This window comes from Hemitrygon akajei, chromosome 8 (assembly GCF_048418815.1).
Source record: "Hemitrygon akajei chromosome 8, sHemAka1.3, whole genome shotgun sequence".
Taxonomy (NCBI): Eukaryota; Metazoa; Chordata; class Chondrichthyes; order Myliobatiformes; family Dasyatidae; genus Hemitrygon; species Hemitrygon akajei.
In genome coordinates, this window is record NC_133131.1 from 170,544,797 (window position 1) to 170,561,230 (window position 16,434).

The window sequence follows — 16,434 nt, forward strand, 5'->3', positions numbered from 1 at the left end:
GCTTTTCCATATTTGATGGGTTTCAAGTCACCTCCCGTCTTCCTTCAGTCAGCTTGTGCGTGACGGCAAACTCGACTTTGATGTGTAGATGCTGCCTGGCCTGCTGTGTTCCACCAGCACTTTGTGTGTGGTGTTGTTTGAATTTCCAGCATCTGCAGATCTCCTCGTGTTTGATGTGTATGTTTGGTTTGCGAGGCTAACTTTTTCGCTGTGATCGGTGCAACAATGTTACTGTAGGAGGTTGATCGGGGCCGACCATGGGCGCTGCTTTCTAGCTGTGTGGGTACGCAAACCAGGGCAGTGTGACACGGAGAGCAAAGCTGTTTCCCCTCTCCACGCAGCAGACGAATCCAGTTACGGCAGAGACCGATACAGTTCGGCACCGGCGGAGGCGCAGGAGTTGCCGGTCAGTGTTGAACTCAGCTCCGGACTTCTCCCTCGGGGTTTACTCCCGAAGCCTTCCCCGTGAGTGGGTTTAGCCACAAGAGGTGTGAGATCAGAGTTTTCCTTCTGGATGAGCCGCCAACCACGGCTGACGAGCCCCATCTGCCCGAAGCGACTGGTTTCATGGCGCCAGTAACCCGCATTTGCCCCTTCTCCTGTCAGGAGAAACGGTTCCGCCGGGCTTAGTAGCCGAGCCCCACGTGTAGGTCAGGAGCTGGACTTGGATGTCAGAGGCAATTTCAGACTTACGACTTTAGGAGTCTTTGGGAGCTTATCCCCGCTACCCGCCAACCCGGCTATGACAACCTTCAGAAACCATTTATTACTAATACTGTAAACCGGCACACGTCCGCGCTATCAGTCCTGTACGTTCCCTGTCAATGTGTAACCCTCTCCCCAAACCCAAGCGGAAGCGGTACCGATGTCTGCGGGTAATAGAAGCTTCTCCCGACAGCAGCACCCCCCCACCCACCTACCAGCCCGGCTTACCTTGATGTTGTCCTGTGCCGTCTCCAGGCTGACCAGCGTGTGGATGGTGTGCCTGCCCGTGGCGGTACAGGGGCCGCACACACACTCCCCGTCCTCCTGGCAGTACAGCTCCAGCGGCCGCCCGTGCTCGCTGCATAGCCCCCGCTCTCCGCCCACCTCCCGTGGCTGCCCCCCGGCCGCGGGGAGCAGGGGTTCGGGGGCAGACGGTGCCTCGGCCCCGACCCCGACCCCGGCCGGGGTCCCCGGCTCGCTGTGACAGTGGGGAAATTCCGCCTCTGCCCGCAGCTCCGTGCCGAAGTAGCGGCCGCACTCGGAGCAGAGGCAGTGGCCGCAAGGGAGGCGGCCGGCGTCCGAGCACGGCGAGTGGCACACGGCGCACTCGGACTCGGGCTCCCGAGGCGTCTGGGCTCCCTCCATGTCCCCGGGGCGAGAGGCGAGCGGCCGGCAGCACGTCCCAGGAACACTGGTGGACAGGGCGGGACCGTCCCGGGGCAGGGCGGGGGTTAAACCTTCGCACCTCGCACAGGGCAGGCTCCAGGGAGGCGGGGCTGGGGTTCACAAGACGAGGATGACAGGAATCTCCTCTTGTCTGGGGGGTGGGGGGGGAGATCTAAGACTGGTGGGACTCGCTCTTTAAAACGGAGAGGTTGCGCGTGTAAGAAAAAGGGGGTTATTTTATTTCAGAATTTCAGGAAATTTTTCCTCAAGAGCTTTGAAAATCCACACTTGTACAGTCGTATAGCGCAGAAAGAGGCCTTTCGGCCCGATTCCTCCATACCGACCGGGGTGCCCCTACCTGAAGAGTCCCCATTCATAGTCAAAGTCGAGTTTGTTGTCTGAGGGTCAGGCCCTTCGGCCCAGCTCATCCATGCTGTGTTGACCAGCGAGCTACGTTGGGCCCGAAGCTCTCTAAACCTCTCCTATCGACGTTGTAGCTTTTGAACGTTGCTAACGCGCCTGCCTCAATCATTCCAAATACCCATCACCCTTTGTGTGAAGAAGTTGCCCCCCTCAAGCCCCTTTTGAGTTAGACCATAAGATATAGGAGTTCGGCCCATTGAGTCTGCCCCACCATTTAACATCCCTCTCTACACCACCCACCTGCCGATCAACCTCCACTTTAAATATATAAACCCAATGGCTGGGTCTCCACGGCCGCACGAATTCCACAGATTCACCGCCCTCTCGGACTAATGACTTCAGGAGGAGGAAATTGGGGGTCCTTGAGCCACCCGTCATCGGAGGAGAGGGTCAGGGACTTTAATCTCCTCGGAGTTGTCATTTCAGTGACCTGTCCTGGGCCCAGCACGTATCATTACAAAGACGCACGGCACCGCCTCTGCTTCCTTCGAAGTTAGGATGTCATGCCGAGTCTAAACCTTTGACTGACTTCTATGGGTGTGCGGTGAAGCGAGTGTGTGGCTGGTAGGGAAACATCGATACCTTCGAACGGAAAATCCGACAAGAAGTAGTGGGCCCAGCCCAGCCCATCACGGGTGAAGCCCTCCCCACCACTGAGCACGTCTAGGCGGAGCGCTGTCACAGGAAAGCAGCATCCATCATCAGGGACCCCCGCCGCCCAGGACATGCTTCTCCTCGCTGCTGTCAGCAGAAACAAGATATGGACCCACACCACCAGGTCCAGGAACAGCTAATACCCCTCAACCATCAGGCTCTTGAACCAGAGGGGATAGCTTCACTTGCGCCGTCACTGAACTGTTCCCGCAACCTATGGACTCCCTTTCAAGGGCTCTTCATGTCATGTTCTCTATTTACTGGGTTTTTTTTATCTGCACATTGGTTGTTTCTCCTGTTGGGCGCGGTCTTTCATTGTGTCTATTAACTTCCTGAGTATGCCTGCAAGGAAACGAATCTAAGGGTCGTATATATACATACTTTGAAGTCTGGCTAAGGGAATTCCTTCTCATCTCAGCTCTATGGGATGTCCTTGGAATCTGCCGCTAAACCCTTTGATCCTCGATTCATTCCCCCACATCCACTGACTGCTGTATCTCCCGCCCAATGGGTCTTTGATTCTGTTGGCTGTTTTACTGAGGCAGCGAGGAGTTTAGGCAGAGTCCGGGGGGTGGGGGTGGGGGGGGCTGAGCCTAGTCCATAACTCTCTGCAGTTCCAATGAATAAGTACTCTTTCGAAATTGTAACAAAAGGGAACTTCCGAACCTTTGATAAAGTTAATCCGATGAATTTTAGGAGACCGGGTTACTGTTGGATTTAAGACATCTGTCTAAGAAATGAAAGGAGTTATGATTTTTTTTAAAAATCTACTTTATTCAAAGTACATCCAATAAATTGAAGTGCCGATGGAGTCCACGGAGGGAGTCAAAACCACAAGAGACGCTGGAAATCTTCAGCAGCGCACACACTAGGTGAGATTAAGAGTTCGGCACGGACTAGGAGGGCCGGAATGGCCTGTTTCCGTGCTGTGATTGTTATATGTTATATGTTAACTCAGCGGGTCAGGCAGCATCTATGGAGAGGAATGAACAGTCGACGTTTCCGGCCGAGACCTTTCATCAACAGTCTTATAATAGCATGATAGAAGCTGAGATTGAGCCTGGCGGTACGTGCTTTCTGTATCATCTGCCCGACGGGAGAGAGTGTCTGGGTGGGGCGGTGAGGCCGGTTGCTTTACCGGCGCAGTGAGAGGTGTAGACCGAGTCCGGGGATGGGGAGGCTGGTTTCCGTCATGTGCTGAGCTCCGTCCACCACTCTCTTGCGGGGGGAGTGAAGAGACAATGTCCGGGGTGGGCGGGGTATTTAATTATGTTGGCTGCTTTCAGAATTAGAATCAGGTTTAATATCATCAGCGTACGTCGTGACATTTGTTAATTTTGCTGCAGCAGTATAATGCAAAACGTAATATAGAAAAAAACTGTGAATATAAATGTATAAAAATATTAAAATTAAATACGTAGTGCAAAAGCATAACTAAAATGTAGTGAGGTAGTGTTCACGGGTTCAATGTCCGTTCAGGAATCGGATGGCGGAGGGGAAGAAGCTGTTCCTGAATCACTGAGTGTGTGTCCTCAGGCTCCTGTACCTCCTCCCTGATGGCGGAGGGGAAGAAGCTGTTCCTGAATCACTGAGTGTGTGTCTTCAGGCTCCTGTACCTCCTCCCTGATGGCGGAGGGGAAGAAGCTGTTCCTGAATCGCTGAGTGTGTGTCCTCAGGCTCCTGTACCTCCTCCCTGATGGCGGAGGGGAAGAAGCTGTTCCTGAATCGCTGAGTGTGTGTCCTCAGGCTCCTGTACCTCCTCCCTGATGGCGGAGGGGAAGAAGCTGTTCCTGAATCGCTGAGTGTGTGTCCTCAGGCTCCTGTACCTCCTCCCTGATGGCGGAGGGGAAGAAGCTGTTCCTGAATCGCTGAGTGTGTGTCCTCAGGCTCCTGTACCTCCTCCCTGATGGCGGAGGGGAAGCAGCTGTTCCTGAATCGCTGAGTGTGTGTCCTCAGGCTCCTGTACCTCCTACCTGATGGCGGAGGGGAAGAAGCTGTTCCTGAATCGCTGAGTGTGTGTCTTCAGGCTCCTGTACCCCCTCCCTGATGACGGAGGGGAAGAAGCTGTTCCTGAATCGTTGAGTGTGTGTCTTCAGGCTCCTGTACCTCCTCCCTGATGGCGGAGGGGAAGAAGCTGTTCCTGAATCACTGAGTGTGTGTCCTCAGGCTCCTGTACCTCCTACCTGATGGCGGAGGGGAAGAAGCTGTTCCTGAATCGCTGAGTGTGTGTCTTCAGGCTCCTGTACCTCCTCCCTGATGGCAGAGGGGAAGAAGCTGTTCCTGAATCACTGAGTGTGTGTCCTCAGGCTCCTGTACCTCCTACCTGATGGCGGAGGGGAAGAAGCTGTTCCTGAATCGCTGAGTGTGTGTCCTCAGGCTCCTGTACCTCCTCCCTGATGGCAGAGGGGAAGAAGCTGTTCCTGAATCACTGAGTGTGTGTCCTCAGGCTCCTGTACCTCCTCCCTGATGGCAGAGGGGAAGAAGCTGTTCCTGAATCGCTGAGTGTGTGTCCTCAGGCTCCTGTACCTCCTCCCTGATGGCAGAGGGGAAGAAGCTGTTCCTGAATCACTGAGTGTGTGTCCTCAGGCTCCTGTACCTCCTCCCTGATGGCAGAGGGGAAGAAGCTGTTCCTGAATCGCTGAGTGTGTGTCCTCAGGCTCCTGTACCTCCTCCCTGATGGCGGAGGGGAAGAAGCTGTTCCTGAATCACTGAGTGTGTGTCCTCAGGCTCCTGTACCTCCTCCCCGATGGCGGAGGGGAAGAAGCTGTTCCTGAATCGCTGAGTGTGTGTCCTCAGGCTCCTGTACCTCCTCCCTGATGGCAGAGGGGAAGAAGCTGTTCCTGAATCGCTGAGTGTGTGTCCTCAGGCTCCTGTACCTCCTACCTGATGGCGGAGGGGAAGAAGCTGTTCCTGAATCGCTGAGTGTGTGCCCTCAGGCTCCTGTACCTCCTACCTGACGGTAACAGTGAGAAGAGGTGATGCCCTGGGTGATGGGGGTCCTTAGTGATGGACGCCATCTCTTTGAGACACCGCTCCTTGAAGATGTCCGGGATACTAGGAAAGCGACCGAGACAGTGAGACGCGCGGACAGAGTCCATGGAGTCCCCTGGTTTCCGTGATACGCTGGGCTGTGGCCACAACCTTCTGCAGTTTCTCGGGAGGGGAGTGAAGGGAATGTTCGGGCTGGGCGCTGGCTGCTTTGCAGGGGGCAGCTAAAGTGAACTAGTGGGGTCCCTCTGGCAAATCTCACCTTCGGGGCTAGTTGATGCCTTCAGTTCATTGGAAGCCCCGTGTGTGGAGGCAAAGGCCGTGCCCGTGCGTCGGAGCCATTGATCGCTGCTGTAGGGCCCCCACAGCGCAGCGATGACAGCTCGGGGCGTCGGAGTTCAATTCCAGTCCGTCTGTGTGGAGTTTGCACGTTCCGCCAGTGACCGCGTGGATTTCTTCCCACAGTCCAAAAATGCACGGGTTAGTAAACTGTGATTAGGTTAGGATTAAAGAGGTGGCTTACCGGGAGGCGATTCCGCGCTCTATCCCTAAATCAGGGGCTCCCAACCTGGGGTCCGCGCACCCCTCGGTGAGGGTAAGGGTCCTTGGCATTAAAAAGTTGGGAACTGCTGATCTAAATAAATTAAAAAGCCCGCAGTATTTCCAGAGGCAGCGTCCCGTGGACACAACGTACTGGGCCGCACCTGCACCAACAGGCGAATCCACTCAGTGTTTCGAATCGGTTCGTGCTGAGGGTCACAAGTCCCCCCCGTTGCAACAGTCTCTCACTCTGAGATCCTTCCGCAAACTGCTGTACAGCGGAAGCGAAGCGTTTAGAAGGATCGGGCAAATGCGACCAGTTCGGATGGGAACCTTGGTCGACATGGAACCGATGGGCCGAAAGGTTTGTTTCCGTGCTGTCTGACTGTATATACACGGGCAGGAGTGATGGGAGAGCGAGTAGACGCGGGAAGAGCGGCCACCAGCCAGTGGGTCTGCTGGGCACCCTCGGCCCCCGATCAGAGGGAAGTTCCGCATGCGGAAATGGCCCGTTTCCAGCCGGCAGACAACGGCGCAGTGGCCGGGCGATCCGTCCGCCGCCCGGTTCACTCTACGAGCAGACTAACCATTCTGTGCCCCCCTTGAGTCAGGTGCTCGTAACCTGGCGGGGCCTGTAATCCATTGACCGGGGGACAATGGTTGTGTGTGTGTGTGGCGGAGTGGGGGAGTGGTTTGCTGGGAATGACCTATTAACTGCTCCCAAATAGCCTCTGACAACCAAGTCCAGCGCCTGGGTTAGGAGAAGGGGCAAAGGCGGGTTATTATTCGCTTCGGGCAGTTGGGGCTCGTCAGCCGAGGTTGGCAGCTCACTGAGCAGAAGGAAAACTCTGATCGCAAACCTCCGCTGCCCCGCGGCGAGGGCTTCAGGAGTAAACCCCGAGGGAAAATCCGGAGCTGGAGTCCCTGGGGTCGTCCCACGCTGACCGGCAACTCCTGTGGCGCTGCTGGTGCCGACCTGTGTCGGTCTCCGCCGTTCCTTTGGGTTCATCGGCCGCGTGGGGAGGGGGAGCTTGCTACACGGGAACAACTTGCTCTCCATGTTGTACTGCACTGGCTTGCGTATCACGCAGACAGCTTGGACACAACCATATAACAATTACAGCACGGAAACAGGCCATCTCGGCCCTTCTAGTCCGTGCCGAACGCTTACTCTCACCTAGTCCCACCGACCCGCACTCGGCCCATAACCCTCCATTCCTTTCCTGTCCATATACCTATCCAATTTTACTTTAAATGACAATACCGAACCTGCCTCTACCACTTCTACTGGAAGCTCGTTCCACACAGCTACCACTCTCTGAGTAAAGAAGTTCCCCTCGTGTTACCCCTAAACTTTTGCCCCTCTCAACTCATGTCCTCATCTCCCCTACTCTCATGGAAAAAGCTACCCCTATCAAGTCCCCCCTCAACTTTCTACGCTCCAAAGAATAAAGACCTAACTTGTTCAACCTTTCTCTGTAACTTGGGTGCTGAAACCCAGGCAACATTCTAGTAAATCTTCTCTGAACTCTCTCTATTTTGTTGGCATCTTTCCTATAATTCGGTGACCAGAACTGTACACAATATCCTTGGTCAACACCGACCAACGGAGGACAACAGAGCATCAATATCTCAAAGGGTTTCATCCTGGTCCGCACACCCGCTTACACAATACTTTACCATTTCCTGTCAGTCGCCCTATGCACAGACTCCCCCGTACCTGGTGTCACATTATGAGCTTTAATGTATTTACATTATTGCGCTTTTTTAATTATTGTGTTCTTATCGCGCGTTTTCAGATCTGGAGTAACAATTATTTCGATATCGATGAAACGATGTTAAATAATGTGGAATGTGGGCGCGGTTTTCCCAGAAGGAACTCCAGTCAATCCCGTTAAGCCGGGGCTCGCAGTTCACCCTCTCCCCCAGAGAGGTCAAGGCTGGGCGGGTGTCTTTCTGCAGACTCGGCGCAATTCCGGGCTCAGTAACTCTCTGGCCGGAGGAGTACCAGATTAATGAAACATTTATCCCTGACTCCGTCCTCTCCCGCGCACAGCGCCGATAACCAGCCTCAGATACGTGTTTGCGAATCGATACTCAGCACTTCCTGCGGCCTCGCCCTTGCGTGTCCGGACACCGGCCTCGCCCTTGCGTGTCCGGACACCGGCCTCGCCCTTGCGTGTCCGGACACCGGGATCGCCCTTGCGTGTCCGGACACCGGGATCGCCCTTGCGTGTCCGGACACCGGGTCTAAGACATCGGAGCACGATTTCGCTTGCACTCTCTGGGGTTTGAAAGAATGGTGGAGAAGACACAAAGGGCCGAATGGACTAATTCTGCTGCTATGGTCTTGACCGCAGGGACAGGGGTCTGGTGCATATTGAATCCCTACTTGCAGATGAGTTGACTGCTGGGGGAGGGGGCAATGCTGAACTGCATTAATCAAAATCAGCCTTAACGCTCCCGAAATGGGAGGCGGTTAATGACCAACCACGTTGCCGAGCAATCTGGAGTTCATCGGAGACCATTTGGCCCTTCTTGTCCGTGCCAGCTGCAAAAGAGTTACTCACTCACTTGTCTTTTTCTTGAGCAGGGAGGGGAAGGGTGGAGGGTGGAGAAGTGAGGAAGGCACGGCAGGGAGGGGGAGAGTTGAGACAGAAGGGAGGGAGGGAGGTGAGAGGAGGAGTGAAGAGCAGACAGGAGGAAGCGTAGGAGTGAGACAGAGATGAACCATATACCGGGAAATGCATCGTTTGTGTCAACAGCCTGGGACGTGCTGGGAGCAGCCCTCAAGTGTTGCCAACTTACTGACCCCAAACCGCACATCTTCGGACTGTGGAGGAAACCAGAGCACCCGGAGGAAACTCACGCAGTCATGGGAAGATGGTACAAAGAGTGGTGGGAATTGAACCGCAGTGGTACAGCCGGCTCCACTACAGGTTTCACTCGGCAGAGATAAAGTGGGAGTGAATTCGGGCAGGAGGGAGGGAAAGAGATTTCTGCATATCGTCACAATATTAAAAATAAATCTTTTATTTATAAACTTGAATATGCAAAACAACTGACACTGAAAACCGGAGCCTGAAGCGGGAAGCTGGGACCAGCGTCAGGAGCTGGGGCAGAAGGTGAGGTGATGCCCCTCGCAACGGAAGCCAGGGGCGGTCAATCCTATCATCAGCGAGTCCTGGGAGACGTGGCAAAGACACAAGTCTGAATCGGAGGCACTGGGAACAAACGGGCTGCAGGAAACACACTCGGATGTTTCTCGTCCCGAAGACCAGCAGCCTGTCCCTCAGGGTCACCGGAGTCGGGGCCTGTAACTCCACACCCAACAGCACTGTGGGAGCACCCTCACTGGGGGTGCCACGCTCCCGATAGTGACTCATCCCCACAACCCAGGAGGGCTAATGGACGCAAAGAACTTCAGAGAAAGTCACTCAAACCTTCCGTTTGTCCGTGAAGCCTGAGGGGGCAAAGGGTGGGCCAGGGCTGGCGTGGGCCACAGGGCGAACATCTGGCTGATGCAACCAGGGACAAGCAAACATCTGGGCAACTGAACACCAGGACGAACATCTGGATAATCTGGCACAGGACAAACACCCGGCAGACCGTCACGTCACGGGACAAACACCCGGCAGACTGTCACGGGACTGTTGGCCAGAAGGAACTACAGCCTATAAATTAGTGGATTCAGATGAATCGAGGACAGGGGATGCTGACAAACTAATTGTCCTTGCTTCCCCCATTTTGTGAACTGTGAATTGACTCTTGCTCTGGGATCATCTAATGAGAGCAACTGAATGTGGACACGAGGAGCTGCTAAACTGAGACCATTCTCAGAGGAGTCGATATTTACTATGTAAAGTGCCAGATCTACCAAAGAATCTTGTTAGACTCAGCGCCCAAGTCCCCTAGTTTAACTGGTTTGGACCAGACACAAATACACAAGGCTGGGGGGCTGGGGGGGGTAGAACCATGAAACAATGTTGGTTGTAGCCCTGGACTAGAAGGTGACCTGGAGCCAATGGGATGGAGGTGCACCAGTTTAATTGATGAGGAACGGTATGAGAGTCAGGAGCTCCAGAACCCAATGGCGATGACTCTAAAGCAACTGGGGGCCAACCATTGCGGGTAAGGAGGATCCCACGGAAACGTGGGGATCGGGACCACGAGGAACCCCTGACTCCCTTCCTGGGTAATACCTTTTCTCTTCATTGACTGTCCATGGAGGGTCAGGAAATCCTAGTGGGTGCTCACTGGTAGTGAACCCACGTGTGTTTTAGTTGAGACAATAAAGGTTACTTGTTGGTAAATGCAGATTCTCCATGCCTCAATGATCATTACAACATCTGGCCAGACTGGCACTGGGCAAACATCTGGACAGGACATAGGTCAAACACCTGGACATAACATAGGTCAAGCACCTGGACATGACATAGGTCAAAGATCTGGAAATGACATAGGTCAAACACCTGGACAGGACATAGGTCAAACACCTGGACAGGACATAGGTCAAAGATCTGGATATGACATAGGTCAAACACCTGGACAGGACATAGGTCAAACACCTGGACAGGACATAGGTCAAAGATCTGGATATGACATAGGTCAAACACCTGGACAGGACATAGGTCAAACACCTGGACAAGACATAGGTCAAACACCTGGACATGACATAGGTCAAACACCTGGACAGGACATAGGTCAAACACCTGGACAGGACATAGGTCAAACACCTGGACAGGACATAGGTCAAAGATCTGGACATGACATAGGTCAAACACCTGGACAGGACATAGGTCAAACGCCTGGACAGGACATAGGTCAAATGCCTGGACAGGACATAGGTCAAAGATCTGGACATGACATAGGTCAAAGATCTGGACATGACATAGGTCAAACACCTGGACAGGACATAGGTCAAACACCTGGACAGGACATAGGTCAAACGCCTGGACAGGACATAGGTCAAATGCCTGGACAGGACATAGGTCAAAGATCTGGATATGACATAGGTCAAAGATCTGGATATGACATAGATCAAACGCCTGGACATGACATAGGTCAAAGATCTGGACATGACATAGGTCAAAGATCTGGACAACCCAGCACATGATGAACCTCTGGACTAAACCATACGGCAATGGCTTCTTACAGCATGGAGCAACCGGGGGAGGAGGAGACAGGGAAACAGGATAGAAGGCGGCCGAGGGAGGGGCAGGTGGGCTGGAAGGGGCTAAGATGTCACCACAACTCGGCCAGGCCATGGAGGGTTTGAAGGATCCATTTTCCAAGCCCTCTAGCCCCATTGCCAGACACCAGGTTCCTGACCCAGTGCTTGCCAGTGACAGACCCAGACACAGTGCCAGAGTACGGCCCAGTGCAGATTCATGTACAGAGCCAGTGCCAGTTGTGAACCCCGGCGGTCGAGGTAACTGTCCTCCAACACCCCCATCGTCTCCTGCTGCAAGCCTGGGTCGGAGGTCACCGGTAGACGGCCATCCTGGGGTTCTGGTACAGGTACATGTAGGCGTCACACAGCTGCCGTTTGGCCACCCCCTCCAGGTCCCGGGGGTTCTGCTTGGCGAGGCGGGGCGGGGGGCGCGTGGGTGTACAGCCCCACCTCGGGGCAGGCCGTCACCGCCGGGATGTTGTAGCCACTCTCTCCGCCTGTAGGGATCACAACAGCCGTCAGAGCACACCCTCCCAAGGCCACACCAGCCATCCCCGCACCCTAGGCGGGCAGCACAGCAAGATCCCAGTCTAGCCACGCGCACACGGGTGGGGCGGGGGCAGCGCCGGAGGAGCTCAGTGAGTCCTGACGGAGGGGGCAAGGAAGAGGAGGAGGAGGGGACAGGGAGGAGGAGGAGGAAGAGGGGACAGGGAGGAGGAGGAGGAAGAGGGGACAGGGAGGAGGAGGAGGAAGAGGGGACAGGAAGGAGGAGGAGGAGAGGGCGGGGGCAAGAGCCAGGGCAAAGTTGAGGGAGCTCTGGGCATTGCTCCCCGAGTAGACAGCCAGAGACTTTTCCCAGAGATAAACACAAGTGAGTGGGGAGGGAGATTGTGTCTTCCCCCACACAGTGTGGTGTATGTGTGGTACACACTGCCAGGGGTGGGTACAGGTGATCAGTTAGGGACGTTAAACACAACTCGCAGGTAGATAAAAGAGATTCTTCAACACCTCTGTCCCTACCCCCACACCTAACTCAAAGCTGGGGCGAGAGGCTGGGGGAATGGGATTCTCTATAGAGGGAGAGGGAGGGGCAGAAATTGATGATTAATGGATGGTTTTTGAAGTTTTAGAAAGGATAGAGGAGGTGGTAAAGGGGGGGTGAGGTGAGGTGGAGTTACACTACTAATCAGGGGTAATATCGCAGCTGCACTCGGAGGGGTCAGACTCTGATTCCATTTGGGTGGAACTCGGGAATAGTCAGGGTACAAACACACGGAGATTGGACTACAGACCCCGTATTCGTTACTGGAACATGGAGGAACAGATGTAATCAGATTAAGGGAATGTGTAAAAATAATAGGGTTGTTGTCATGGGGGATTTCAGCTTCCCTGATATAAACTTGGACCTCCTTAGTGTAAGGGGTTGTGATGGGGCTGAATTTAAGTGTATCCAAGTAAGTTTCTTAAATCAATGTGTACTGGACCTCTGTTGGGTAATGAGCCTGGCCAGGTGACTGACCTTCCAGTGGGGAACAGTGACCACAACTCCTTATCTTTCAGGATAGCTATAGTTAAGGATCGGTACGGTCCGTGTGGGAGAGTTTTAAATTGGAGTCGGGCAAGTTCTGAAGGCATTCAGCAGGAACTAAGAAACGTGTGGTGGATGTTTAAATATCAATTGCACAGAGTTCGGGAAAGGTATGTTCCAGTTAGAAGGAAAGCTGGGAATGGAAGGTTGGAAAGGTAAGAGAACCTTGGATGTTCAGAAAGGTGATGAATTTAGTCAAAAAGGAGGGAAAATAAGTAAATTTTGGAAGTTAGGATCAAATGAAACACATGAGAAGTATAAAGAAGCCAGAAAAGAACTAAAGGAAATTAGAAAAGCCAAGAAGGGCCGTTAACAGTCCTTGGTAGGTAAGATTAAGGTGAATCCCAAAGCATTCTATACATACATCAAGAGTTAGAGGATAACTAGGGAGAGAGTAGGACCACTCAAGGATAAAGAAAATAACATTTGCCTGGATGCGGAGAATGTGAGGTACTTATTGAGTACTTTTCTTCAGTGTTTACCAAGGAAAAGAATATGGAGGACCAGGAGATCAGTGTTAAATGTATAAATACATAGGTGCATTTGGAGGAGAAAGTGTTGGGCCTTCTAAGGAATATTAAGGTGGATGTCCCCAGGGCCTGAAGGGATTTGCCCCAGGTTATTGAAGGAAGCAAGAGACTAGGTTGCTGGGCACTTGACCAGTATCTTTGTGTCCTCTCTGAGCACAGGCAGAGTCCTGGAGGACTGGAAAGTGGCTGATGTTGTACCTCTGTTTAAGAAGGGAACAAAGGAAGATTCTGGGAACTAGGCCGGCGAGTTTCGCATCAGCTGTAGGGAACTTGCCGGAAAAAGTGTAGTAATGGATGTATGAGCATTTGGACACCCATGGCCTAATTAGGGTGAGCTTACATGGCTTTGCGCAACGCAGGTCAAGCCTTTCCTATTCGGTTGAGTTTTTTTGACAAGGTATCGAGAGAGCTCGATGAGGGTAGTGGATGTTGACTGCATGAGTTTTAGTAATGTGTTTGATAAAGCCAAAGCATTCTATACATACATCAAGAGTTAGAGGATAACTAGGGAGAGAGTGGGACCACTCAAGGATGAAGGGAGGGACATTTGCCTGGATGCAGAGAACGTGAATGAGATACTTAATGAGTATTTTGCTTCAGTACTTACCAAGGAAAAGGAAATGGAGGACCGGGGGAACATTGACCAGTATCTTTGTGTCCTCTCTAGCCACAGCCGAGGTCCCAGAGGACTGGCGAGTGGCTGATGTTGTACCTCTATTTAAGAAGGGAACAAGGGAAAATCCTGGGAACTAGACCAATGAGTCTCACGTCAGGTGTAGGGAAATTGCTGGAGAAAGTTCTTAGGGATAGGATCTATAAGCATTTGGAAACCCATGGTCTAACTAGGGAGAGCTGGCATGGCCTTGTGCCTTACCAAGTTGTGCCTTACCAACTTGACTGAGGTTTTTGACAAGGTGATGAAAGAGATTGATGAGGGGAGGGCAGTGGATGTTGTTGATATGGATTTGCGAAGGCGTTTGACAAGGTCCCTCATGGGAGGCTCATCCAGAAGGTGAAGGTGCATGGGGTTCGGAGGGAATTAGCTGTTTGGATTCACAACAGGCTTGTGCATGGAAGGCAGAAGGTCACGGCTGAAGGGACTTACTCGAGCTGTTGGTCTGCAGAGACCTGTGCTGGGCCTCTGCTGTTTGTGATGTATATAAATGTCCTGGACAAAAATGTAGATGGGTGGGTAAGTTTCTGGATGAAACCATTTTGGTGGAGTTGTGGATAGTGTAGAAGACTGGTGAGGAATACAGCGTTGTATAGATCTCTGCAGAGAAATGGCTGATGGAGTTTAACCCAAATAAATGAGAGGTGTTGCACCTTGGTAGGGAAAATGCAAGGAGACAGTACACAGTTAAGGTCATAGTGTTGCTGAGCAGAGAGATCTTCGGATCTAAGTTTATAGCTCCATGAAAGAGGCTAGGCAGGGTGGGTAAGGAGATACTGTGTGCTTGCTTTCATTAGTCAAGGCACTGAGTTCAAAAGTCAGGAGGCTATGTTGTAATTTTAATAAAACTCTTGTTCGGCCATATCTGGAGTATTGCATACAGTTCTGGTTGCCCCACCATAGGAAGGACGTTGAGGCTTTGGAGAGGATGCTGCCTGGTTTAGAGGGTGTGTGCTATCATGAGAGGCTGAATAAACTTGGGTTGTTTTCTCTGGAGTGCTGGAGGCTGAGGGGAGATCTGATAGAGGTTTATAAGAACATGAGAGGCATAGACAGAGTGGACAGACAGTATCTGTTTCCCAGGGTGGAAATGCCTAATGCCACAGGGTATGCATTGAGATGAGAGAAGGTAGGTTCAAGGGGGATGTGAGGGGTAAATTTTTTACTCAGAGAGTGGAGGATGCCTGGAATGGTGGTGGAGGCAAATACAAACGGTACATTAGAGGCTTTTAAGAGACACTTGGACAGGCACAGGGATATGAGGAAGATGGAGGGATATGGACATCATGTAGGTAGGAGGGGCTCATCTTGGGCTGTTTTTAAATTTGCTTTTTAGCTGGTTTGGCCATCTCCTACACCCCTCCCTGTCTCTGTAACCCCCTCCATCCTCTAAACCCTTCCCTATCTCTGTAACTTCCTCCATCCCCTACACCCTCCCTATCTCTGTAACCTCCTCCATCCCCTACACCCCTCCCTGTCTCTGTAACCCCCTCCATCCCCTAACCCCTCCCTGTCTCTGTAACCCTTCCATCCCCTAACCCCTCCCTATCTCTGTAACCTCCTCCATCCCCTACACCACTCTCTGTAACCTCCTCCATCCCCTACACCCCTCCCTGTCTCTGTAACCCCCTCCATCCCCTAACCCCTCCCTATCTCTGTAACCCCCTCCATCCCCTACACCACTCTCTGTAACCTCCTCCATCCCCTACACCCCTCCCTGTCTCTGTAACCCCCTCCATCCCCTAACCCCTCCCTGTCTCTGTAACCCCTCCATCCCCTAACCCCTCCCTATCTCTGTAACCTCCTCCATCCCCTACACCCCTCCCTGTCTCTGTAACCTCCTCCATCCCCTACACCCCTCCCTGTCTCTGTAACCCCCTCCATCCCCTACACCCCTCCCTGTCTCTGTAACCCCCTCCATCCCCTACACCCCTCCCTGTCTCTGTAACCCCCTCCATCCCCTACACCCCTCCCTGTCTCTGTAACCTCCTCCATCCCCTACACCCCTCCCTGTCTCTGTAACCTCCTCCATCCCCTACACCCCTCCCTGTCTCTGTAACCCCCTCCATCCCCTACACCCCTCCCTGTCTCTGTAACCCCCTCCATCCCCTACACCCCTCCCTGTCTCTGTAACCTCCTCCATCCCCTACACCCCTCCCTGTCTCTGTAACCCCCTCCATCCCCTACACCCCTCCCTGTCTCTGTAACCCCCTCCATCCCCTACACCCCTCCCTGTCTCTGTAACCCCCTCCATCCCCTACACCCCTCCCTGTCTCTGTAACCTCCTCCATCCCCTACACCCCTCCCTGTCTCTGTAACCTCCTCCATCCCCTACACCCCTCCCTGTCTCTGTAACCCCCTACATCCCCTACACCCCTCCCTGTCTCTGTAACCCCCTCCATCCCCTAACCCCTCCCTGTCTCTGTAACCCCTCCATCCCCTAACCCCTCCCTATCTCTGTAACCTCCTCCATCCCCTACACCCCTCCCTGTCT

At 53.2% G+C, this 16,434-nt stretch overlaps 1 protein-coding gene and 1 pseudogene across 1 annotated transcript in view; both read right to left on the minus strand.

Moving 5' to 3' along the window:
- The window catches only part of LOC140732427 (E3 ubiquitin-protein ligase TRIM7-like), a 20,581-nt gene extending 19,220 nt beyond the window's left edge, over positions 1–1,361 (minus strand). Inside the window, exon 1 of the mRNA XM_073055060.1 lies at positions 934–1,361. Coding sequence (XP_072911161.1) covers positions 934–1,350 — 417 coding nt within the window. The 5' untranslated portion in view covers positions 1,351–1,361. The remainder of the gene's footprint in view (positions 1–933) is intronic.
- Positions 1,362–8,976: 7,615 nt separating this feature from the next.
- The window catches only part of LOC140732428 (ubiquitin carboxyl-terminal hydrolase CYLD-like), a 32,566-nt pseudogene continuing 25,108 nt past the window's right edge, over positions 8,977–16,434 (minus strand).